Genomic DNA, 26,933 nt, shown 5'->3' on the forward strand with positions numbered 1-26,933 from the left:
AGATAATCAAACAGAAATGTCGAAGCAGTATCAGACTCACATATAAATAGTCAAACTGCTCAAATATAAAATAGTCGAACAGAAATGTCGAAGCAGTATCAGACTCACATATAAAAAACACTTCCTGTTATCACATGACCCAAGTTCACATTTAGGCCGTCTAATGACACCTTAACCAGTTCCATTCATGGAAAGGTCTTCGCACTCAAGGCAAGAAATCATATTAAACAGAAAGGGCTTATATCATCACCACCAACAACTAACAGAATGACCATCTATGATTAAGACTAGTCTCTCTCATATGCATTTGGAAAGTCGCAAATGTACGTCTGATCACCCGTTTTTAAAACCATGCATTTCTGCTCTAACCGGTCTACTGAAATCAGACACACTGGCGAAAAAAGGCTTCCACTTACAAGTCGGATATGTGAGACAAACCCATAACCTTGTGATAAAGGAAAGAAGGTATTTGTATAAAGCTTTTTGAAAAGGAGAACAATTTCTGTACCCCCTTCTGAAGGAAAGGATACAATATTCTGGATTTCTCCATAAACACCATCACTCATCTTTGCAAAAAGTCTTTGCACTATATCAAAATAGGGCATGTTTATGAGTGGTGATGGACCTTTCACTCCTCTGACACTTCTGTTTTGTGCTACTGCTTGCTCCATATCTGCCAGCATTTTCTTCGCTTCTCTGTCAGTATATTCTGTGTCAGTCACAGTGTACTTCACCTGTTTCTCTACTAGAGTACCAGGATGTAAACAGAAGCCACAACCAAAGTACCCATTAAACTGTGTGGTGTTTTGCATGGCTGGTCTTGCCTTTGAGTCTACACAACAACATAACCCAACAATTTTGCTGTGCACACACGTTCCATTTTTTCTCCAAGACATACCTCTGGATGCCAGTGTTTTGGCCTGATCAACAAAGGGTCTGAGAAAAATAGACATAACTGGCTCTTGAGTACCAAACCAAAGACCTGCAAGCACTACATTCTGAAATCTCATTTTGGGAGGGAGCTCGTTTAAATGCAGGTTTATGGGCCATATAGAAAATCTGGAAGACTTGTACACAGGCTGAGCCATCAGAATTGAAATTATATGACAAATTGTTTGGATCTGACAGAATTCCACCAGGTCTGGACAAGTTTCGATACATTTCACCATCATATATGTCCGAGATAACATGCTCATTATGTGGCCTTTGGTGTCTGTAGCTCATGCTGTTTTGAATCTGAGGATTTTCAAGCAGCGTCTGGATTTGAGGTGCAATTGGTATGTTGATAAAAAGCTTGCACTGTTCAAGGAACTGATTTCAATTGAAGCACTACAGATTGCACACTGTGCAATGTTTTTGTCTTGTATGTCTTCTTTTGTGCCAATGTATACTTTACAGGTTTTGCAGTAGAAGTGGAACTCCACAATGTCGGAGTTGTTTTTAAAGACCTTATTGAACAAATATTTTGATCTGGGTAACACCTCTTTGCCAAACAGAGTATTTATGAGCTGTAATAAGTCATGAAGTTGTGTCCCTGTTATATTATGTCTGGCTGCATGACTCATCACCATGAGCAGTGCCTCAGCCTTTGTCGTTGTACCTGCTGACATTAGTACTGAATCCATGTCTGTATCAAAACCTATCTGTCTGAATGGATCATCTTCTGGAATATCTGGAATTTCCGAATCAACTTCAGAAACACTGCCTTCAGATGATGAATCACAACTAAACTGCTGGGCCATGTCACTTGGTTGCAGCTCAGATGTAAGCAGAAAGTGACCAGATGAAGACATCTACAAAAAATTTAAAGAGAAAACATTCCTGAGTGCATGTGTCTACATACAATGACAGTAAACTAAGAAATGTATGACTGACCAGTAGGGCTGTGCGATATGACGGTATATAGCATTTGACGTAGAGCCCAAACGATTATTTGGCCGTCCGATATTATTGGCCAATCTGAACTCATTTCATTTAAATCGGTATTGGGGTTTATAACAGCCAATTAATGACAATGGTGGAGGATACATGTTGACAGACTAGATTGTAGATTTAATTCTGAAACAGTGTGGCAGTTCTAGCAAACAGTCCTATCATTTCTCCCTAATTCATCGCTTCTAAATACTCTTTAACATCAGCTACATTTGCTAAATTAGATTACCCACAAATCTAGCTAACGCCATGTTTGTCAGTGGAAGAGTGATGACCTTACTAAGCAGTTAAACTATAGCGTTAACTTATTCTTTATTCCATAAACCTGATGCAAATAAATATCATGAGTTACAGAAATTCCAACAGTAACTCATGATATTTTATTAATTGAGGAAGGTAGGTAAAGGTAAACTGTGGCGAGGGGCGTGGTTCAGCGCGGTCTGTAACGGAGAGAGAGAAAGGAGACAAGCGGTACGTAAGTAGGTCAAGTGCAAATGACGAACACCGGTGTCTTATTGCAGTAATTGGCGGAGAGACAGGATATAAGCCGCAGACGAGAGAGAGAGGTGGACTAGGACTCGTACGTCAGAGGTGGAGAGAGTGATCGGAGAAAGTGAAAAGGTGTTGTTATTGCTGTAAGCGGCTACAGTGCAAGCGCTGTGTCGTGCGCCTTTTGTTTATTATTGTTTTGAGTAATAAAAGCACGAGTCTCAGTCACGCCGACCCTGACTTCATCACATAAACTTCTGTAAGATGCTATGTTTCTGAATTCTCTTTTCTCATGCTCTCCATACTTGTGCATGTTATATGTGGCACAGTTATATTGTGTAGTTGAAAAGCGTTCAATTATCTGTGCTCCTAAATTTTGGACTGTGCTCCTAGATTTTTTTTATTAGGAGCACTAGTGCTCCTAATAAAAAAAGTTACCGTAGAGCCCTGTTATCAGGATATGTATTGTTATCGGGTATGAAATAGGATATGACATTTTGGTCATGTTGTACTTATTTAGCACAATTCACACGGTAATTCAGAAAACAATATCTCTGAATGCTCCACATTAAACTTTGGCCTTCTGACCTTTTACCACCGTATCGATTTATTTTGATTAATATGTGCGAGGAGAGAGAGCAAGACAGCGTCCAGTTTGGAGACGGTGAAGTCTTGTTTACACTTTCGCCTGGCTCGAAGAGAGAGAGTGCGCGCAGCGTGCGACCGAGTCTCGCTCTCTGCTCGTTCTTTCAGTTAAACACACGCCCTGTCACGCGCAGCAGTTCATCTACATTACTCACCGATCAAATAAGATTTTGGCGGGACAAAAAAAAACAAATTCAATGCAGGAAAAACCCTGTTGTTGCTGAAGTAGTTAACCTTGAAGTGCTTCGCGTTCGCGCACACAAAAATGACTTTACCTACAGATGTGGGTACATTTCCGTAAAAAATAAAACTCAACCAGGCACTTCGAAGAGGTTCTGATGCTTGGAGACGGTGTAATGAAGCGTGTGGGTTACTACATCCAACAACCGAACATTTTGACTTACCCTCTCGTAACTTCTGCATCCTTGAGCTTGGACTACAACGACCTAATTCAGCACATAATCTCTGTTCACTTTTCATTTTTTGAGGTAATGTTGTTAAAACGGATTTTTTAATAAAATTGGTATCGGAAAAAATATCGTTCAGGAACCGGTATCGAAGTCAAGGTATCGGTATCGAATTTCTTTAAACGATACCCAGCCCTACTTTTAGACAACAATTTCAACAACAACAACAACAACATGCCACAAGCCTGTAGGTGTGGTTGGTAGAAGAGCTCACCATGTTGGCCGTGACATCTGGATCCAGCTGAAGACGAAGATCGCCAGATGGAGACATTGTCTGCACAGGATCAAGAAGAACAGTACTTAATGTAGTAAAGCCCAATTATGTCATTCCCTAATTTAAAAAGTAGATCCATCTCTCACTCACCTCAACATCTGCAGTGCTCAGGTGTGGATTGATTCTGTCCCCTTGATCTATGTGGTCACCGGTGAAAGCCAAAACCTGAACAACCAGGAGTAACTTTTAGACAACAATTTCAAAAACAACATGCCACAAGCCTGCAGGTGTGGTTGGTAAAAGAGCTCACCATGTTGGCCGTGTCATCTGGATCCAGCTGAATATCGCCAGATGGAGACATGGTCTGCACAGGATCATGAAGAGATGGCACAAGCACAGAGTAAAAAAACTGTACTCAATGTAGTAGCCTAATGGGAAATTATGTACTTTTAATAAAAAAATTTTTTTAAAAAATTACTCTCTCACCTCAACATCTGCATCTCCTGAACCATCTGCCACCTTTAAAGGAACATCTTCAGGTAAGAATGAATTCATACATTCTTTGAATACAATATAATTATATAATATTGATACCCAGGATTACAACATATTTCTCATGAACTGACTTACATCCAAATGTCCTCTTTTCAGTCTTGCACAGGGAAATGTAACTCTGCTCTTAGGCTCTAAGTACAATTTGTACTTGCGTTTTGACATTCTAAAATTAAAAAGGACATAATAATTAACAGACATGAATATGATGTTGAATTTACATAGTAATTACATTACTAAAATCTATGCCTCATACAGCCCTTAAATAAAATAAGCCATTAATAAATCATATTATTCAGGTAACATTGTTGGAAATGTTTTCTAATCCTTTGACTGTCTGTATTAATTGAACTATTTATATTAGTTTACCAGCAATTTGCCAACTAGATGACTTGGATTACTGCACTAAAAGGTGTGACTCTGCCAGATTATTTTGTACAACTGATGCAGCCTCAATTCAACAGTTCTGAAATAAATCCTCCTCCATGAAGATTATAAGACTGCTTTATTCTGCTATTGTTGAAACTGCTTTAGAGAGTTGTTGATTCAACATTATAATCATTGTGGAACTGTGTTGTGTTATACAGACGTGTTTAATAAACCCTTTAACTTTATCATTCTATAGTGGGAGCTAAGATACACTATACAGACTGTACGGTAGTCTGTAACCAAGGCAACAGTGCATCTCGCGCTTCCCGCCGTTAGAGTTAAATTCGCTCGTGAGGTAACCGTTACTTGACATTTTACAGACAACTTCACTCAACAAATCTACTTTAAACTATAAAATAGAATAAAAAATTAAATATGTTCGCCTATGTGAAATATATAGAGGACGGGTGTAAAGAAATCGTCCCCATATCCTACATTAAGGACTTTGACCTCAACGTTAGTGACCTCACTAAAACTTACTGGGTGCGCTGGCAAGAGAAGTTTTTCAAGGGACAAATATTGTTCCTAAAGGGTGAGTCGTAATTTATCTCCAATAGTTCATCAATAACATAAATGTCCAACTTGGAAATACTTTAACTTTAATATACTTACTAACGTGTATTAACTGGGATGCGAGTATTGGCTAACGCGCTAGCAAAGCTAGTAAGCGCTTAGGACAGAGGACGCAATGCTACCGGTGTTAGTATTGCATGACAGAATATAACGTTATAGCAGGTGCTTTCAAGTACTTACATTCAGTGTTATTAACATTCCAGAGTCCAGAGAAGAGATCGAGGAGGAACTGGCCACGGGTAAGCGGGTCCGTGTGAGACTTCTGAAGGAGACCACGCCTCCACGGTCGCGCTCTGAGGCGGAGGACGCCAAAGCAACACATGTAAAGTTGATATTGCTGTTTTATTTCCGATGTTAGCTAACTTAATAGTTGTGTAAAATGGTTAAATTAATGTTATTGGCTGCTGCTGATCTGCTCCCGTTTTTCCTGTTAACTGTAATTACAGCTATTGCCAACTGTTATTACAGCTATTGCCATCTTGTGGCACTTGAATGTAACTACAGGGCATGTACTACATAAATCATGTATGTACTGCAATGTATTTTTGTGTCTCTGCCCACATACAGGTTATCAAATTATCACCATTATCAAGTGATAATATTAGGCTCCAATCATTATTCTATTCAATAATCATATAGGGTAATTGCTTTTACAATGCCTTGTTTGTTTTGTTTGGATGGGAGTCTTGCAATACACTGAGGTGCTTTTTCCTAATTATGCTTTTATCCATGTTATCCATGTAGACAAATCAGAAAAAAGCTGCAGAAGAGGCCAAACAAAATAATCTCTTAACCTTGCTAAAAGAGAGAAAAATTAGAAGAAAACAGTCTCCACTCTGCCCAACTCCAAGCAAGATAATGAGAGCTCATACCCTGTCTGACTCATTGTCAGAAGAGGATGATGATGATGATGGTGGTGGGGTTGTACCAGAAAAACTTTTTGAGGAGGCTAAAAAGAAGCAACAGCTCTACATAAAAAAATAAACAATATGTCTCTGCAACTGCAGGAAACTAAAAACAAGTAAGTGGTTTTTGAATTAATGTGTTCTGACAAGAGAATTGATCTTTAGCCCAATGTTTGATTTAATCTGCTTGTCAGATATATATAGAAAGATATAGATATATATAGATTTTTTTTTCTTTTTCTTATAATGTCAGCTAATCATGACATACATGTCCATCTATTATAGGTTAGAGGAGCAGGAGAAACTCAGAACAGAAATTGAGGCAGAGAATAAAGAACTATGTTCTCTAAACATGCAATTGCAGCAACAATTGCTGAAGGCACTGAAATCCTCATCAACAGCAAAGTGCAGTGGTAAGGAGGAGACCCCCTCCCCCTGTCATGTTTTCCATCATCTGTCATATTTGTGATATGTTTGTTTTCTTTCTAACTGTCAAAAGACCCTGGAGCCCCAAGCCCAAAGGAGACCTTACAAAGTAAGGATATACGTGTGTGTGTGTGTGTGTGTGTATATATATATCACTCACAGTCACAGATATCTGAAATCTATCATGGTCCATATTTACCAAACAATAGGCCCTGATGCAAGAGGGTAAATATACATATTGAATACATTGACATTATTTTGTATATAGTTGCAGAGTCTGGCTGTTTGAATGAGGTGGAACCCTCTGTATCTTCAGAAGGAGATGAGGTACAGCATCTCCCCTTACGAAAAAGAAGAATACTTCAAGTTCATTTTATAAAGTATACTTAAGTAAAGTATATTTTTTGAGAAGTATATAAAATGTAGACTGAAAGTATATTTTCTTATTTTTAGTTTAAAAGAAGTATACTAATGGAACACTTGAATAAACTTATTTTTCAGTAAGGGTCAGTCATCTGTGTGCATGGATTAATATAAGAACCCCCAACTACAGTACACTTAAAATACATTTTGTATACATTTGTACAATCTAGTACCTTGATTATTTTTGTTTTTAATTTTGTCAGATTCATTTGGGGGAGATGTTCGAGTGCGCAGAGAGGCCTGGTCAAGGATACAAAACAGCACGCGGGATTCCTTATTTGTGAAGGAGTTGGCAGTGGCAATCTGGGGCACTAAGACTCTGGCGGAAAGGAGTCTCACAGGGAAGGAATGCCCCACAACCAAAACCAGCAGGCAGCCTTTAACCCCCAGAAACTTCAGACATTAAAAGGTAGCAGTAGCCACAAGGTCATTGTGGGATGCCAAGTACTGGGTTATGGAGTAATACATTTTTATTTGTTCTGGTGCGACACAAGCATCACTATTTATCTGTTCATTTCTTTTCAGTCTGCTTCAAGGAGTGGCTTGACAAAAAGAATGTGGAGGAGACAGAGTCGCAGGCCAGATGGATAAAGGCCGGACGGTTCATTACAGAAAAAATAATGGACATTAACAGACTAAAAAAAAACTTTAAAATTTGACTATGTGGTTCCATTTGAGACAAAAATGAGTCGACTGCTTTGTGCTTTGTACTACACATTTGTCCTTGTCAACAGTAACCTGCTAACAGTTGCCTACCTTTTCAGATAGATTAGTACATGTTGATGTGTATGCTCTGTTTATATCGTTCTGTTCTGTCATCATTACTGTATTGATCCTACTTTTTCAGGTAAATTACTAAATGTTGATGTGTATGTTCTTTTGTTTATTTGTTCTGTCGTCCTGAGTGTTGTTTTTGTTAAATAATTGTTATTATTGTTAATGTTTACTTGTTATTATTAAATGAACTTGTTACATTAATTTAAGCTTGTATTTTCATGATTTTCATCATACCAAAATTCAATGTAGCTGTCCAGCATTCCATCCTGGTGAACAGGCTACCATCCTTAACATCTATTACTGTTGACCTGCATAGTTTCCAATGTTTATAACCAGCATCCAATGTTGGTGCTGGTGTGACCAGCATGGGATGCATTTAATAAATGCATACAGCTTGCATACCAGCACACCAGCATCCCATGCTGGTCACCAGCATACCAGCATCAGCATACCAGCATCCCATGCTGGTCACCAGCATACCAGCATCCCATGCTGGTCACCAGCATACCAGCACCAAAACACAACATATGCTGGTCTTGCTGGTAGCTGGTCTATGCTGTTTTTTCCAGCAGGGCTGTAGGTCCTTTTAATGCAAGTAAATTGTGGCTAGAAAATTGTAGCTCCAAAAATCACATAAAGGAAACATAAAAGTAATCCTAAGACTCCAATGGTTATATTTATATCTTCAGAAGCGATGTGATAGGTTTGGATGAGAAAAATATAATTATTTAAGTAATTTTTTCTGTTAAGTTTCACGTTCACATCTAAAAGTGAAAGTGGAGAATTAGAGTAAAAACAAAACAGATGTTTTTCTTCTCACCCACAATAATCATATCACTTTTGAAGATATATATTTAACCACTGGAGTCACATAGATTACTTTTATAAATCATTTATGTGATTTTTGGAGCTACAAAGGTCTGATCACTAGGCCTATTCACTTGCATTTTATGGACCTACAGAGCAGATTTTTTAATTTCTAAAAATCATTATTTGTGTTCAGGAGAAGAAAGAAAGTCATACACATCTGGGATGGTATGAGGGTGAGTAAATAACGAGATACATTTCATTTTGGATGAACTATCCCTTTAACTGTATTATTTTGGCGGTCAAATGATAACAGTGCGCCAGGGCGATAGAGGCCGCTAGTCCGCTTGAACTGCTCACTGCTCCAGCTCTTTATGGAGAAAGACTTCTGCGGATATTACGGCAATTTCCACTGAGTAGAAGAGATAAACAAACATGTAATATAATACATAAAGACTTTATTTACTCACCCTTCATTGCACCCTCATCTTAGTATTTTTTCTAAGAATTTTCGCTGCGTTGTCACCTTTTTTCGCGACCGTTTTCAGAATTTAAACGTCTTCTTTCGAGCAAAACGAAGTTATCTTGCCAAAAGAAGGACGACGGATGAAAAAATGGCGTGAAACGATGAACTTAACCACACTATTTATCTACCTGCTGCCTGCTGAGGTAAATTATACTATTTTTATGACATCTATGATGAAATGACACCTTTATTTTCAATAACCTGTTTAAAATGTCACTGCACTTTAACATGTTTACGTATGTTCGCCATCTGATTTCTATAATGTGATCAGTATATGGTTTTATTCTGAATTATTCTGCCTTGAGGTTCATTTGTATTTATATATTACATATATATTAAATCATGTATATACTTTACAGATCTGTCCAGAATTAAAAATTGTGTTTCTCTAGGAAAACTGCATAAATTAATTAATGGTCTATTCCATGTAATACACTTCAATCTAATAATATACTTGAAAAAAAAAATAATAAACGTGTTGCTAATTAATGTTTTTTTTTTTAAATCCCCCCCCCCCAACTATGTCTGTAGACAGGTGTCAGTGATCATCCCTAAACCCAAAAGGAGTTTTTATTTTTTTATTTTTTTTTAAGTTCTCTTGATTTAAGATTTTAAAGTCATGGCTTGGGCTTTGAAACTACCTCTGGCCGATGAGGTGATCGAGTCTGGTCTGGTCCAGGACTTTGATGCTAGTCTGTCAGGAATCGGGCAAGAGCTTGGAGCTGGTGCTTACAGCATGAGGTGAGTTTAGGTGCTCACTTGTGATCATTTGCTATTATTTTGAATGTTTAAGTGATGAAAGATTATTTTTTGAGTATTCCGAGACTTGTGATGCATGATAAATGTCAATCATTGACTTATGGCTTTTTTCAATACTGTGTGTGTTGCTTATTATGGTTAAAAGCAATGTTTAAATTTTTTTGATATCTCTTTTGCCTGGTTGGTCTGTCTGTTTTAACTCCTACCGAAGTCATTATGTCATTTTAGGCAGTTTTAATGTCCTGATGAGTTTTTATACACAATCTAACCTTCCAGAGAGGCACATGCTGTATCATGTATTTGGCTACATGACTATCTTGTGCACTAAGCAAAAGGAAACATTTAGTAAAGTACAGGCCTGAGTGTGCATGTGTTGTTATATTTCTAGGCTTTGATGAGGTGTCTTATGAGATATTGGTGTTTTTAAAATATACCAGTATAGGGTCATAGTGACATGTTCAAGTTTTTTATAACATGACCTCAAATGGCTTATTCTTTTTCTTTGCCCCATTTGCATTTATCTGCAAAATTTCTCAAAATTATCGGTGTGATTTAAGTGGTTAAAATGAAATGAATTCTTATGTTGAGAGGGAGTTAGTTTCACTATGCATGGCAGCTTTAATTGGTCTCCAGGTAACGGAATCACAGTCTGCTGTAAAGCACATGTTCCAGTCCTGCTTTGCCATCTGTGTGATGTTGTGCTCTTAGATGTTTGAATAGTGTTTGAAATGCACTCTGTGCACCTGATGTGTCTGCTTAGTTGTTGCATGACATCTCACACACAAATGGATGTTGTATCTTCGATGAATCATCCATGTCCAGAATTGTAAACAAGTACAAAAAACCTACAGCATTGTTTTCAAACCAATAAATGTTTTAGTTTCTTTCTCTCTCATTGTTTTTCAGTGATGTGCTAGCTCTTCCCATCTTCAAGCAGGAGGAGTCTAACTTGCCTCCAGAAAGTGACAATAAGATCCTTCCCTTCCAGTATGTATTGTGTGCCGCCACCTCTCCTGCTGTCAAACTACATGATGAGACGCTCACCTACCTCAATCAAGGTGTGTTCAACACACTGGCTGAAAAACATCTAAACTAACTTTGAATTCTAAAGTGTTTGGAATAGCTGTGGCATCCTCTTATACTTTGAGCTCATCAACCAAGTGCAAATCGTTATTTACAGGATGTTAACAGTTTGTGAATTTGGTTTTCTTTCTTTTTTTTTAAGTCGGAATGAGATTTTATTTCTATCAAAATTTACCCTATATACTTCCTTAATACACATTTCTGGTCTTATTGTGTACCATTTATTGGTGGAAGTTATTCAGAAGAAAAAATTATTGCCTTTGTAATCTTTCATCAAAAAGTAATAACTTCTGAAATTACTTTTTCTTTTGGCTGATTTCACCATGCACTCTTTTATTTTTTTAACCCCTACTGTAGAGACCCTGTTTCATGATCAAATCCCACCCTACATTTGTTTTTCTATGTAAAGTGCTTTTACATGTTTTACAAACTATGTGAAGGCTTCTGACCCTTCTGTTTAGATAGGTTGCTTCCATATGCTATTCTGTACCTTGTCCAAAGGGAAGCGTAACAAGTAAGGTTGGGAAGATATATTGAATTTCAAAGTATATCAAACATAAATTTGACGGACCATATTGAGTAACAACTCGATATTTAAATATTTGCAACATTGTTTTCTGTCCATGTGATCATAAATGAAATGACCCGTCAAACATCATAGTCTCTCATTGCTTGATTTTTACCTATACTGAGTCCAAGGTACTTAAAGCTGACTAAATTTAGTGTTATGAAATTTAAGTACTGGAATACCTGGTAATTTCCCTGTTTTATTAAAAAGTGGTTTGAAATTAAAACGGACCATTTCTTACCTGTAATGTGTGTCCATCAAAGATGAGTTCCCGCACTCCACTTTCATTGAATAATGTGTCAGAAATCTCCTTTCTGTTCTTTAAAGTCAGATAAAAAGTTTAAAAGAAAAAAAAAATATATATATAATTATTATAATTTTTTTTAAAATTATTTCCCCTTTTCTCAATTTTTTATTTGGTTGCTTAGGAGACCTGGCTGGAGTCACTCAGCACACCCTGGATTTGAACTCGCAACTCCAGGGGTGGTAGTCAGCGTCAATACTCGCTATATTATTTTTCATATCACATAGCACAGATGCCGAGGGACTTACCTCTTGTTAATAAACCGGAAAACTGTGTGTGATTGACACGCTCGTTGATATCTTTAAGTGACCTTAAACGTTTTAGCGCTTGTTATACAAATGAATGGATACTCAATGTTATTACATTTAAATTGTACACATTATTTCAAACATTGATAGCTAATATCATTATAGAATGTAGAATTTGTATATTTTTAAACAGAGCAAAATGTGAAATGTGATTCTAATGATGATAAACAAATTATAAAACATTTAATATTCACTGATCAAGTGCTTGTTTTGCACTTGATCAGCTTGAATGTAGCCCACTATTTTTGAAAGTTTATTTGTTTGTTATCTTTTCTTATAGAGAAATGTATATGAGAAACTCTTTTGAGCATTTGTATATTGTGTGTTAGTTTTTTTTTTCTTTTGTCATTTAAGTGTTATTATGTTGAATTGATTATATTGAATTGTGAACCTCATATCGTATATCGTCCCATCCCTAGTAATAAGCACAGTAAACACATTGATATGTAAGATCTCATAAAACTTGTTTAAAAACTGCAATTTATGTTCCTTTTGGCATCAGGACAGTCTTATGAGATTCGAATGCTAGACAATCGGAAAATGGGAGAGCTTCCTGAGATCAATAGCAAAATGGTTAAGGTGAGGATTTGTTGTCTGTTCCTCCACTTTCACTTCAACTTTAATCCATGTTTGAGGAAACTGTCTGCCATTGTATTATATTTGAAGAGTGTTTGATGAATCATAGCTTTGGCTTATCTCAACCGCTGTTTTTCTTGTGGTCACTGCCGGCAGAGCATCATCCGTGTTGTGTTTCATGACCGTCGTCTTCAGTACACTGAACACCAGCAGTTGGAGGGATGGCGCTGGAACAGACCGGGAGACAGAATCCTTGATTTAGGTAAATACTATTAGCCACCTCTTTTAAAAGTTAATTATAAAAATCTCCCAGTGGTGTAATAATATAGTCCTTTGATAGTACATATTTTACACTCTATAATATATTACTAACATGCATGGTAAGTTGTTATGTCCGATGTACACTGTACAATTTTGGCCAAAAAATATATAAGAATGTTGATATTGCATGTCTATCTTGGCTTTTACTCAAGATCTCACTGACAAATTACACTGTCTGACAAGCAACCATAGTAAATGACAGAAAAAAACAACCACCTGGCTTTGTGTGAAAGCAGAAATGTATTTGAGATTGATAACATGCTTGCTCTGAAATCCTTCCCAGATATCCCGATGTCGGTGGGGGTGGTTGATCCCAGAGCAAACCCTACACAGCTCAACACAGTGGAGTTCCTCTGGGACCCCTCAAAGAGGACCTCTGTGTTTATTCAGGTATCATAAACAACTCTTCTTGATCTCAAGAACGACTTTCCCAGGCACAGATTTTTGTACTGACCTAAATCGCAGTCCGTGGAGCCTTGAAGTTATTTTTTACTTTGAAAATCCCAACATATAATTTAATCTCGGTGTTCTTTTTTTGTATATAAATTCTTATCCCCTTTTGGAATGCCCAATTCCCACTATTTAGTAGATCATCGTGGTGGCGTGGTTATTCACCTTAATCTGGGTGGTGGAGGACAAGTCTCAGTTGCCTCCACTTCTGAGACCGTCAATCCACGCATCTTATCACGTGGCTCATTGTGCATGACACCGCGGAGACTCTCAGCATGTGGAGGCTCATGCTGTTCTCCGCGATCCACGCGCATCTTACCACGAGCGAGAACCACTAATCGCACCATGAGGAGGTTACCCCGTGTGACTCTTCCCTCCCTAGCAACCGGTCCAATTTGGTTGCTTAGGAGACCTGGCTGGAGTCACTCAGCACACCCTGGATTCGAACTCACGACTCCAGGGGTGGTAGTCAGCATCAATTCTCGCTGAGCTACCCAGGCCCTCTGTCTCTGTGTCCTTTATATTTAGTCACTGATATACAACTAAATCTACTCAGGCAAGCGCCACTCTTAATTCCTTCAAGAAATGTAAACATCTAGATAGAAGTACATTTCAAGAAATATCACATGGTATCTTTTAAAGTTACGCTCACTGAGCACTTTATTAGGAAAACTATGGTCCTAATAAAGTGCCAGACATGGGCTTCTGCTGTTGTAGCCCATCCGCCTCAAGGTTTGGCATGTCTGGTTTTGGCTTTCTGTCAGCTAGAACCAGTCTGGCCATTCTCCGTTGACACTTCTCATCAACAAGGCGTTTCCGTCTGCAGAACTGCCGCTCCCTGGATGCTTTTTGTTTTTTGGCACCATTCTGAGTGAACTCTAAAGACTCTTGTGTGTGAAAATCCCAGGAGATAAGCAGTTACAGAAATACTCAAACCAGCCCGTCTGGCACCAACAATCATGCCACGGTCCAAGTCACTGAGATCACATTTTTCCCCATTCTGATGGTTAATGTGAAGATTAACTGAAGCTCCTGACCTGTATCTGAATGATTTTATGCATTACACTGCTGCCACATGATTGACTGATTAGATAATTACATGAATAAGTATGTGTACAGGTGTTCCTAATAAAGTGCTCAGTGAGTACACTTTAACCACAACCTCTAAAAAAGTCAGTCAAATATGAGGAAATTGTACAGTGTGGAAGAAATTGTACAGGGTGTTTTCCTAATATCATTGCATCATCTTCGCACTTGTTCAGGTGCACTGTATCAGCACAGAGTTCACTATGCGCAAGCATGGAGGAGAGAAAGGAGTGCCATTTCGTGTGCAGATCGACACTTTCAAGGAGAACGAGGCCGGAGAATACACTGAACACCTGCATTCCGCCAGCTGCCAAATCAAAGTTTTTAAGGTGGGCTGAGACCACAGCTGATAAACATTAACAATATGGCATTCATACTCTTTCAATTCAAGTGCTGTTTCTCAAGTACAGCTTCATTTTACAAACGATACAGGATTTTCCAAGATAATATGTTCCTGATACTCATTATGCTGTATTTTAGCCTAAGGGTGCAGACAGAAAACAGAAGACAGACAGAGAAAAAATGGAGAAACGTGCACCACAAGAAAAGGAGAAATACCAGCCTTCATATGAAACCACTATTCTCACCGAGGTATGTGACCTGCCCACAGAAACCATGGGTTTGAAATGAAGGTCTAAATTAAATGAATAAATGATCTTGAAATATAATTGATTAACTGTGAAGACTATTTTTTTGAGGGACCAAATACTTTTAAAGTTTTTCATATGCTTTAAACTTAAATGTTCCATAACTTCATTTTTGGTATATGGTGATATTTGATGCATGTTTAATTTATTCAGTGCTCTCCATGGCCTGAGATTTCATACGTCAACAACTCCCCATCACCAGGTTTCAACAGCACCCACAACAGCTTTCCTGTGACTGAAGGGTAGGTAGCTTCTCCTTACAAATATTTCACAATGAATTTAGACAGTATTTACAAATAAATTGCATTGAGCTGATAAACAGGGTTCCCATGGTCATGGTATGCCTAAAATATCAGAAAATGTAATAAATGTTGTTTTCAGACCTGGAAAAGTCATGGAAATTCTGATGTAAATATAAAATATTGTGGTTATTTGTAGTTCTGAATAGTCGTGGGCAAAAATATAGATTTTCCAAAGCATTTAGATCTTCATTTGAACGATCTGGATATCAATTCTTAAATCCCAAGATCGATCTTTGACTCTATGCGCTAGTGTTGTCAAAAGTACCTGTACTTCGGTAATAAGTTGATGCTAAAATAAAAAAGATGTAACGATACCAGTGTTTCTGCAGTACAGCTAGTACTGAGCACCAACTCTTTCCGGTACCAGTGCGCAGTATGACTGACAAAAGACAAATCTCTGATACTCCTTGTACACTGAAACGGACTATTAATCAAATTAAAATCATGACATGTCCTAGTGTGGTTTATTAAACTGCTAATGGCTGCAATCTTACTGTGGACGAGCTGCGTATTTTAAATAAATTTGACAGCTCATCCTCTAAAAACTCCAGACACTGAGAATCATTCATGTTGTATTAGATGACAGAGCAGAGCACTAATCTACTGTGAACCATGCAGAACATGTAAAATATATATTTAAATTAACAGCATTTACGCATTACTCTCAGCTCTATTTTATATTGCATTTAAAACAACCAGTTGACCAAAGTGCTTCACAATAATACATTTTCAAAATGACCACATTCACAAACCAAAACTGTGTCCTACATTTAATTTGTCAGACTCAAAGACCAGTTTAAAGAGATGAGATTTCAGACGTGACTTAAAACTGTTGCGAACTGTTTATCCAGAAAAGTGAAGCTTCCGGCAAAAAACGCATGTCATAAAAAAAGCATGATTAAAAAAAATAAATGGATGAAGGGATGTCACATGTTTTTGTTTATAGAAACAGACTGCAGTTTCAGATGGATTAATTTACACTAATATTACACCATATTTGTATATTATATGCTCCGGTTCTGGTCCGCTTGGCAGAAAAGTGTCCATCTGTTGAACCCTACGGAAATGCACGTTTCAAAGGGCCCTTCGAAGCAGCAATTTATGAGCCCTTCGGTTTGGATCGACCCTTCAACATGGAGGCCAAAATCGTTCCCCCTCCAAAGTACGTTTGGAACGCAGTGAAAGAAAATTCCTCTTAAAGCTATTTGATGTACAGAAATGCCCAGATGGGACTTTTGATAGAAATCAAGTATTTTCAGCCTATGTAAGGCACATTTTAATTACATCAGAAGCACGGCAAGTCTTAACTATTTAGCGATTAATCGCAATTAAAAAGTGTATTAGACTGACTGCCCTAGTAATTTCAAATGTCAGGAATACTTTTGAAACCCTGAATAATATTTGGCTTCAGAATTCTGTGATTTTGTGCCATAATGTATGGCCACTTAAAGGTGCTGTAAGTGATTATTTTTTTTTAAATGTTATATAAAATCTCTAATACCTTTCAGATATCACTTAAATAAATGCCAAGAAATATCACATCAATTTGAGTAAACCGCAGGGGAAAAGATGTCCACGGGCCGCAGTCAGATCGTTTGTTTAGCCAAAACAAAAACATTATGCCTGTCAATCGTTGTGCACATTCATGGGGCAGCCCATATATTCACGTATAAGTGCCGGTACGATGTCCTGCTCCCGTAAAACACTCATGGTCAGATTGCATAATGCTTAGGGGGACCTCCCCCCTCCATCTGCTCCAACACAGTGGTCTCTAATGTGTTTGTGCATGTCTTTGAATTGTGGGGTTTTGGAAAGAGGGGGCGTGGCTTACTCAACGGCTAGTCTGGTGGAAGTTCCAGAACAGCCAAAATCACATACAGCATCTTTAAAGTCTCATGGCTTTCATTTGTAAATCATCTTTTTGTCCTGCAACTTCTAGAAATGGTTCACCCAATCACCAACCGGAGCCTGTTGCACTGTTAGCAGATGTAAGTGTTTTCCCTGCCCCTCTCATTGGTCCATGCAAATCACTATGCTGTCACTAGTATTTAGTAACTTTCATAAAAGTGTTGCAGTCCCATTCTTGGATCAGCACCAATCTGTCCATATTCATACTAATATCAAAACTGATATTAGATCAGCACTTGCAAGTAAATGCATTCACCCACACATATTTCTGTGGGGTTCTTTCTCTTTCTTTAATGGTGTTTTTAAATTCTGCATTCTCTCTTTTGAACAATATATTTGATAACTGTTCCATCTGTATTTGTGTGGGATTTAGTACTTCATATCTGATAAAACTATCCGGTCATCTGCTCTTCAGCATTGTGTGTCTGTGTAAGCCATGCTCCATGCTTTCTTTACATCCATGTACATGTTAGTAGCTAATGTCAAATACAAAACTGCAGTAGAGCATTAAAGACCCTTTTTCTCACTCTTTTCCCACTGCTTTCTTTGTTGCTTGTGCGTGTTCATTGACATATCAGAGAACATGTTACCCATTGTAGCAATTTGTTCTAATAACTGTATTTTGTTAGAACCTAAATCAAATTGGATGTATAAAAAAAATCTGACAATTTAGCTTTAAATGAACTTAAAGGTTGATTACACTAAAATACCTGACTCAACTTTGGGCAAAACAAGGAATAGTGCACCCAAAAATGAAAATTCACTTAAGATGCTACGCAGAATGACCGCCTCAGTCACAATTCACTTTCACTGTAAAGAAAAAATATGCAATGAAACATCTCCTTGTGTGTTCCACATGATGACCGAAAAGCATATGGTTTAGAACAACATAAGAGTGAGTGAATGATAACAGAATTTTCATTTTTGTGTGAACTGCCCCTTTAATGTCTGATGGTTTGTTGCTTTTTAACAACTCAATTTTGATGTGATCATGCTTCTTTGAAATGTGTTGAAATTGCTTAAGACTCTAAAACATAAAATGATCGCTGTAAAGTTTATCGGCTGATGTTAAGTGAGGTTTTACCAATCCGTTCGTAACACGCCCCCCTTAGTCTCCACATGCTTCCTAATGACAAGATGATTAATACACTCAAGGAAACTCTGAGATTTTAAAACTGAGAGACGTTCTGCCTTACAGTTGTCGTGCCATCTACTTAGAAGAGACAGTGAAAGCAATCAGGTACATGAATTTATTTGCTAATATGAATATGTTGAAATGTTTATTTACTAAAAGGTAAAACTTGGTTGGTGTAAAGTTTTTTTTTTAAAGTTGTATTAAGTCTGTTGATAAGGGGTAACAAAAATGTCAGGCCTAATTGAACTTAAGGTGGGTTCAGCTCAGCCCAGACAGTTTGAGGGTGTCTGTCTGAACTCAAAGTGGAACAACTGTTCAATGGAAAAAGAAGAATTATGATCAGTTTATGGTCGGTGTGCTAAGGCCTATTTTGTCCTTTCTCTTTGCCCCTGAACAAACAGAATCTGTTGCCCACGGCAACGCCACAGGAAGCACAGCAGTGGCTCCATAGAAACCGTTTTTCACCATTCTGCCGTCTCTTCACAAACTTCTCGGGTAAAGGGACGATCGGGCTCGCATAAGTGTGCATCACATTCCATACAGCTCTCACATCCAAGCTTTTGTCACCCGGCAACCACACCAGTCTTGCATTAATCTCATTCTGATAATACATGCTCTCCAATGTAAAGACAATCTCATTACATGTAGAAGAAACTGTAATATGCCTCTTAACACCATATTACCTATTGTATAGATTGAAATGTACCGCGTGTTGATTGTCTTGGGACTTCTCTCAGGGGCTGACCTGCTCAAACTAACACGGGAGGATGTGATTCAGATCTGTGGCCCTGCTGATGGTATTCGGCTATTTAATGCATTGAAAGGACGGTAGGTTTCTTTTCTGTTTTAATGTACTGTAAATGTATAGAGTCATAGTGAGGATTTCTTAAAAAAATAATGCCATAAATAGTTTTCAGTTATACATTAACATCATACAATGTCCAGTAAACATCGAAAAAGGAAAATCAATATTTGGTGTTGACCGCTTTTGCCTTCAAAACAGCACCATTTCTCCTTGGTACACCTGGACACAGTTTTTCTTGTTGTTTGCAGATAGGATGTTCCAATGTTCTTGGAGAATTCGCCATAGTTCATCTATTTATTTAGGCTCTCTTCGTGTAATCCCAGACTGACTCGATATTCAGAAGGTGGCTTTGTGGGGGCCATGGCATCTGTTGCAGGGCTCCCTGTTCTTCTATTCTAATTGCAAAAAGATAGTTTTGGACTGTAAAATGTATTTTTCCTATTGACACTAAAGCTGAAATAACCATCTTAAGACAAATGTTTTTGTGAAGCATCTTATGTGCCTAAGACTGTATATCGTACAGGCCGATTAATCTGCAGATATTTGGCTATTTTGAGATTATCATCATAGGCCAATTAACAGATATGGCCTTCTGCCAGTACCAGCATCAAATGACAGCTTAATGAAATGATAGTTAGAATATTAGTATTTTGTCCATTTTTATATTTTTATAATTTTCTGTAAATATTGTGACAAAATAAGTAGAGCTGGACCAATGTATCGCAAAACAATGATATCGGCTGATATAAGCAATTATCTTCCCTATCGGAGATTATACAGTTGATTAAAAGCAGCTGATACATGTTGAAAAATGTGCCTATAACTGGTGTAACTTTGTACTGCTCGAATTTAACGAGGTGAAACTACCGTTTAAACTTTTTAACATAACTAAGTTGATTACTCACTCTGAAGCTCGACACAGCAAGGAATATGACAAGTTTGTTAAAGCTAAATCAAAGGCTGCTTCTGTTATAAAGGGATAAGCTTCATCTTTCAGAAGTTAGTTAATGTGTGTTAACAACATTCAAAAAAATTAAGACATTTCTTACAATTTAATGTGAGCCTGACTGGAGGCTATTCAGAATTAAGTTATTGTGAGTTAAAGATGCGCTTTTTGTTTATAACTGAGACCAGTTGCTCTGCAACATGGAAAACATGTAGAGACATAGAGAATAAAGTTATTATATTTACATTTACTTTAAAGTGTAATTATCAGTGATTTGAAACAAGGCAACATCAGCAGTTGGCACCCTGCTTTAAAGATATTGTTATCGGCATCGTCCATTGAAAACACATATAGGCCAACGTCTAATATATGTTCTAGTATGTGATCTCTTGTGTTTGTTTCTGTCGGTGTTTGTACATGTGTGTTTAAATATAGACAGTCTAACTTTAAGCATCATTTCACTCCATGTTGGTTCGTTTTTCTTTTTAACATTAGTGTTTGTTGGTCTAGGTATTGGTTGCATAATGTATAACTGTTTGGTCATAGTAATTGTTTATATGCATATTCCTGTACAGGGTGGTTCGTCCAAGGCTTACTATTTATGTGTGCCAAGAGTCCCAGCAGACTCGTGAACAACAGCAGAAACATGAGAACGGAGACGGAACCGGCAACACCTTCTTTGGTGTGTGATTGAACCTTAAACACGCAACGTGTTATACATTGACCAAAATAAGAACAGTTATTCATAAGGAACAAATGTTGCTCAGAAATACATCAGATTGCAGACGTTATATGTTGTTTAACTTCTGCAATGTGACGTATTTCTGATTGAAATTGAAAAGAATATTAAACGGATAGTTCTCCTCATTTATTCACCCTCATGCCATCCCAGATGTGTACGGCTTTCTTTCTTCTGCTGAACACAAACAAAGATTTTTAGAAGAATATTTCAGCTCTGTAGGTCCATATAATGCAAGTGAATTGCCAGAACTTTGAAGGTTCCAAAAAGCATATAAAGACAGCATAAAAATAATCTATACGACTCCAGTGGTTAAATCCATGTCTTCTGAGGCGATATGATAGGTGTGGGTGAGAATCAGATCAAGATTTAAGTAATTTTTTACTATAAATCTCCACTTTCACATTCTTCTTTTGTTTTTTGCGATTCGCATTCTTTTTGCATATCGCCACCTACTGGACAGGGAGGAGGATTTGTATTAAAATAGGACCTAAATATTTATCTGTTTCTTACCCACATCTAAATGATTAATTATCATATCACTTCAGATGACATGGATTTAACCCCTGGATTCGTGTGTATTACGTTTATGCTACCTTTGTATGCTTTTTGGACCTTCAAAGTTCTGGTCACTATTCAATTGCGCTGCATTGTACAGAGCTCAGAAATCTTCTAAAAATCTTTTTATGTGTTCAGTAGAAGAAAGAAAGTCATACACATCTGGGATGAGGGAACTATTCCTTTTTGTGTGAAGTGATGTTGGACAGGAGCTGACTGGATCACCAGACAATGAAAAATGTTAGGTTAAGAGGTTTTTGATTAATATTAGTTTTGTGTTATTATTTGTTGTTCTATGTCTCTTATCTCTGTTTTTTTCCATTTTCTCCATCCTAGTGTATCACGCCATCTATCTGGAGGAGTTAACTGCTGTGGAACTGACGGAAAAGTTGGCTCAGCTCTTCAGCATCTCTCCACGCCAGATCAGTCAGATCTTCAAGCAGGGACCCACTGGTATCCATGTGCTAGTCAGTGATGAGGTTAGCTTTTGTACTGTCTTTCTTTTTGTGTTTTCCTTTAATTTTAGGCTTTTCAGTTACTAGGATTTGTATTGATTTCTATAAACACAAAGTAAATGTGCAATTTAACCTTTTTTAACCTGATTAAGCAAGCAGCAAACATACCCTTCACTTTATAAGTATGGCAAAGATTTCTTTACGGTTAAATTTACTTAAATGTATCCTTTGTTGGCCAATTGCTGTGACGGTCCCTCACAGCCATTGATGTATTTGCATCAAATTACATTTGCTGTCTTCCCTGAAGAAAGTTCATAGGAATGTTTTATAATTGTTTTCTTTGAAGGCATTTTTTATTCTAAATGACTACGTTCCCATTCTAACAGATGATTCAGAACTTTCAAGATGAGATGTGTTTTGTCCTGGACACAATGAAAGGTATGTGCAAGCCCATCATTTTAAAACATTGAGAAGTTTCAACCCAGATATATTTGTTTCCAGTAACCTTTGTTGTGTAACGTGGACTCTTTAATTTAATTTGCAGCTGAAACAAATGATGGCTATCACATAATTTTGAAGTGAAAACAAAAGATGTGGGGGAGTGAACATACCCCTGTGTTATTCTTAAGATTCAACCCACAGCCTTTACCCTCCATACTTCCTGGACTGTGCTGATGATCGCTTTGCTCAGAATAGTAATGGAGACGATCATGGAAAAGGAAAGAGACATCTGACCCATTTTGAAACCTTTACTGTATTGTGTCCATGGAGTGTGTGCTGCCTTTTCCCCCAAAACTGCCCCCTTCCCATTTCCAATTGCATAAAATCACAGATTTCCTATTTTACAAACTTTAATTTAGCATTGGTTTGCTTTGTTCATCTTTTTAAAGGGAGTAAAAATGATTGTCTCATGTTTATAATGTACTTGGGCCTTACCACCTCAAAAAGAGAGGCTGGCTGGCATTAAATACAGTATTATTTGGTGGTGTTGTCTTCTGCCTGGATGTATTTCCCCTGAGTTTGAGTCCCATGTGATGTGTTGTGTCCATATGCCTTAATGAGCACACTCTTTATAGATAAACAACACTGTAAAACAGGAAAGATTAAGTCACAGATGAGGGACTCACCAATGACAGACAGTGATCTACAGTAGGCCCAGAGATTTCCAGGCAGATCATGAAATCGTCTATTAACGAATATCAATGTCTTCAAACAGCATTTTCTCCTTCAAAGGAAAACAAAAATTGAAGTTAACCACACACATGATATGCAGTTCTGTTTTCATGTTCTGCCATCCCTTTTGTAAAGAAACAGTTAAACATACAATCTCAAAACTCAATAAGATCACATGCATTATGAGAGAGCAAACAAATGAATTCGGAACTTGATATTTTATTTTTGCTTTCTTAATTAGATGTTTTCACATCAAGCAGCTTGACGAAAGCATTGCTGCATGAGACTTTGATTTTCTTTGTAAGATAGTTGATTTCCTAAGGCTTATGCAGGCTGTGGTTTGTGCTAATTGGAAATACCAACTCAGATTGACTGTAGAGGCATAATATGAGGTTCTGTAGCCTTGATTCCTGATGATTCTTCAGGTGCTGCCACAAACGCACATTATTTTACAGGCAGGAGATGAATGTTGGCAGCTGTGGGCATTATATATATGTGCATTTTAGTTTTTTTCTTTCTTTTTTTTAAGATTGTGCTTAATATTCACCCCCAGTTTTTCATTGTTGCATATACTAGAATAGATTTTACAAATGTTGGATTTACCAAGAGCATTATTTTATGGTATAAAAGAGAGAAATCATGTTTCCTTTTGGATATGACCACTGATCTACTAATCCTTCAGTTGGGGTAAAGGGTAGAATACATTGCACTGCATGAGAGAAGGTAGCTGTGGTTAGTGCTAGACGCAAACCAGACCTAGATGGTAAAATTGTGAGATATTGTCTGTTGTGACCCTTTACTATGACATTGCAATGATTAAAATTACTTACCATGAAAAAGGCTGTTTTGTTTTAAATGCTACACTATCTTTTTGTCTTCTAAAACAACCCAGGGATAATTTTGGGGGTCTATTTTAATCTAATTGGATTGGGAAATCTGTATCAATAGTGGTTTTTATTGTCATTCAACCATATACAGTTAGTACAGTACACAGTGTAACGAGACAACATTCCTCCAGGACCATGGTGCTACATAAAACAACATAGGACAAACACAGAACCACACGAGACTACACAGACTAAATAACATACCTATATAAAGTGCACGTGCAAACGTGTGCAAAAAGTACGGGACAGTACAATAAATTACTACAAATTAACAGGACAATAGGCACAGTGAGAGACAGAGCAGCGCCGACCAGTGCACAGTAGTGCAAAAAGATGACAGTTTCTAAAATGCCAAATGTAAACATAACATACTATGAGATAGTGTTCTATGCACATAGCAGTTATTGAGGTAACAGCCAGGTATAAAGTGACAATTATTAAAGGGCAACTCTGGACACGCGTGTGTGTGTGTGTGTGTCAATCCAGTCTCTGAGTATTGAGGAGCCTGATGGCTTGGGGGAAGAAGCTTTTACACAGTCTGGCCGCTTCGGTACCTCTCTTGCCAGACGGCAGGAGGGTGAAGAGTTTGTGTGAGGGGTGTGTGGGTTCGTCCACAATGCTGGTTGCTTTGCGAATGCAGTGTTTTGTGTAAATGTCTTTGATGGAGGGAAGAGAAACACTGATGATCTTCTCAGCTGTACTCACTATCCTCTGCAGGGCTTTGCGCTCCAAAACGGTGCAAGTGCCAAACCAGGCAGTGATGCAGCTGCTCAGGATGCTATCAATAGTCCTTCTATAGAATGTAGTGAGGATGGGGGGTGGGAGATGTGCTTTCCTCAGCCTTCGAAGAAAGTAGAGACGCTGCTGGGCTTTCTTGGTAATAGAGCTGGTGTTGAGGGACCAGGTGAGGTTCTCTGCCAGGTGATGCCGTCGATGTTCAGTGAAGAGCGGTCACTCTGTGCTCTCCAAAAGTCAACAACCATCTCTTTTGTTTCATCCACATTCAGAGACAGGTTGTTGGCTATACACCAGTCCGTTAGTCGCTGCACCTCCTCTCTGTATGCTGACTCGTCGTTCTTGCTGATGAGACCCACCACGGTTGTGTCATCGGCGAACTTAATGATGTGGTTCGAGCTGTGCATTGCTGCACAGTCGTGAGTCAGCAGAGTGAACAGCAGTGGACTGAGCACACAGCCCTGGGGGGCCCCAGTGCTCAGTGTGGTGGTGGTGGAGATGCTGTTCCCGATCCGGATTGACTGAGGTCTCCCAGTCAGGAAGTCCAGGATCCAGTTGCAGAGGGAGGTGTCCAGGCCCAGCAGGTTCATCTTTCCAATCAGGTGCTGAGGAATTATCATGTTGAATGCTGAGCTGAAATCTATGAACAGCATTCGAACGTATGTGTCCTTTTTATCTTGGTGGGTGAGGGCCAGATGGAGGGTGGTGGCGATGGCGTCGTCTATTGAACGGTTTGGACGATACGCGAACTGCAGTGGGTCTAGTGCAGGGGGCAGCTGGGTCTTAATGTGCCGCATGACGAGCCTCTCGAAGCACTTCATGATGATGGGTGTGAGTGCGACGGGACGGTAGTCGTTGAGGCAGGACACTGAAGACTTCTTTGGCATGGGGACGATGGTGGTGGCCTTGAAGCACGTTGGAACGACGGCGCTGCTCAGAGAGATGTTGAAGATGTCGGTAAGAACATCTGCCAGTTGGTCTGCACATCCTCTGAGCACTCTGCCAGGAATGTTGTCTGGTCCAGCAGTCTTCCTTGGGTTGACTCTACGTAGAGTTTTCCTCACAACAGCCATGGTAAGACAGAGAACCTGGTCATTGTGAGGAGGGGTGGTCTTCCTCTCCACCACGTCGTTCTGTTCTTCAAACCTAGCGTAGAATTCGTTCAGTGCATCTGGAAGAGAGGCATCTTTGTCACAGGCAACTGATGTTGTCCTGTAGTTGGTGATGGCCTGGATGCCCTACCACATGCGCCGCGTGTCGCCGCCGTCCTGGGTATGATTTAAATCAACATACATTTTGAGATGGTACAAAAACTAACACCATGTCATGTAAATATAACAATTGAAAATTTCATATAAATTATATAGGTATTTTTTGTTTTTTGCAGTAGTTAATTTAATTTATTTTTCTTGCATTACATTAGTGAGAATTGTGCCTGTATGAGAATTCAAGCATGGGCATAATAAGAAGTGTCATGTAATGTCACTATGCACAATAAAAAATTTAAAAAAGGAAAAGAAGAAAGAAAAAATATATTTTGGGCGAAATGTAACCCACCATGTTCTTGTCAGATTTTTCCAACTATGTTTTGAGCTCTTAATATCATTTTATATTTCCAACCTCTTGCTAATAGTGCTTGAATGCAGTTTTGGAACGACCCCATTTAGTTTCCATGGAAACCAAAATGTAAAAAAAACGAAGCAAGCACCATGTCTAAACTAGGCCCACCAAGCCTAGCATAACATTCATACATTATCCTTTAATGAAACAGTTGCCATTTATTGTAGTACAAGCCCTGTCCCCAAAATAATACCTCAGAGAAACAACATCCGTTTTCCTGCCAAGGTTACAAACGAGTGTTCTATTGTTCACATATGTTTCGCAAGACTACATTTCCCGGCATCCTGTACTACGGCGTGTCGGTGACGTCATAATGAGTATATATGGATCCCGTGCAGCATTCCTTACTCTATTGTTACATTGTAACAAACCGGGGCAGAAGAGAGGCCCACAGGGTCCTCGG

General features: G+C 38.3%; 2 protein-coding genes across 3 annotated transcripts; one reads left to right on the forward strand and one right to left on the reverse strand.

The window, feature by feature from the left end:
- Positions 1-1,220: 1,220 nt before the first annotated feature.
- LOC127619021 (uncharacterized) lies at positions 1,221-5,854 on the reverse strand. The gene is made up of 7 exons (XM_052091747.1): positions 5,482-5,854; positions 4,378-4,465; positions 4,234-4,266; positions 4,058-4,111; positions 3,898-3,972; positions 3,748-3,807; positions 1,221-1,793 (listed from the first exon to the last, which is right to left on the reverse strand). Exons 2-7 carry the CDS (start codon positions 4,462-4,464, stop codon positions 1,221-1,223), a joined length of 882 nt encoding a protein of 293 aa, XP_051947707.1. The 5' UTR covers position 4,465; positions 5,482-5,854.
- Positions 5,855-8,988: 3,134 nt separating this feature from the next.
- tfcp2 (transcription factor CP2) lies at positions 8,989-24,117 on the forward strand. 2 transcript variants are annotated; one of them, XM_052091664.1, is made up of 17 exons: positions 8,989-9,308; positions 9,697-9,906; positions 10,831-10,982; positions 12,690-12,766; positions 12,920-13,025; positions 13,368-13,474; positions 14,797-14,949; positions 15,101-15,211; positions 15,421-15,509; positions 17,509-17,557; positions 18,676-18,717; positions 19,014-19,107; positions 19,350-19,440; positions 20,939-21,045; positions 21,997-22,139; positions 22,502-22,553; positions 22,660-24,117. In XM_052091664.1, the coding sequence occupies exons 2-17, from the start codon at positions 9,785-9,787 to the stop codon at positions 22,695-22,697; spliced, it is 1,533 nt and encodes a 510-aa protein (XP_051947624.1). In that variant the 5' UTR covers positions 8,989-9,308; positions 9,697-9,784; the 3' UTR covers positions 22,698-24,117. The 2 variants fall into 2 exon arrangements, with proteins under 2 accessions (XP_051947624.1, XP_051947625.1); XM_052091665.1 differs by having other exon boundaries at positions 9,701-9,906.
- The last annotated feature ends 2,816 nt before the right edge of the window (positions 24,118-26,933 follow it).

The sequence above is a fragment of the Xyrauchen texanus genome, chromosome 25 (assembly GCF_025860055.1).
Source record: "Xyrauchen texanus isolate HMW12.3.18 chromosome 25, RBS_HiC_50CHRs, whole genome shotgun sequence".
Classification (NCBI taxonomy): domain Eukaryota; kingdom Metazoa; phylum Chordata; class Actinopteri; order Cypriniformes; family Catostomidae; genus Xyrauchen; species Xyrauchen texanus.

What these genes read in the sequence shown, in the direction of transcription:
- LOC127619021 (XM_052091747.1), bottom strand. Translation starts at nt 4,464, where the DNA reads ATGTCAAAACGCAAGTACAAATTGTACTTAGAGCCTAAGAGCAGAGTT. An exon ending in TGAGCACTGCAGATGTTGAG is followed by an intron (nt 3,808 to 3,897) that starts GTGAGTGAGAGA and finishes GATCCTGTGCAG; the next exon opens with ACAATGTCTCCATCTGGCGA. An exon ending in CAGATGTCACGGCCAACATG is followed by an intron (nt 1,794 to 3,747) that starts GTGAGCTCTTCT and finishes AATTTTTTGTAG; the next exon opens with ATGTCTTCATCTGGTCACTT.
- tfcp2 (XM_052091664.1), top strand. Translation starts at nt 9,785, where the DNA reads ATGGCTTGGGCTTTGAAACTACCTCTGGCCGATGAGGTGATCGAGTCT. An exon ending in GCTGGTGCTTACAGCATGAG is followed by an intron (nt 9,907 to 10,830) that starts GTGAGTTTAGGT and finishes ATTGTTTTTCAG; the next exon opens with TGATGTGCTAGCTCTTCCCA. An exon ending in TCAATAGCAAAATGGTTAAG is followed by an intron (nt 12,767 to 12,919) that starts GTGAGGATTTGT and finishes CACTGCCGGCAG; the next exon opens with AGCATCATCCGTGTTGTGTT.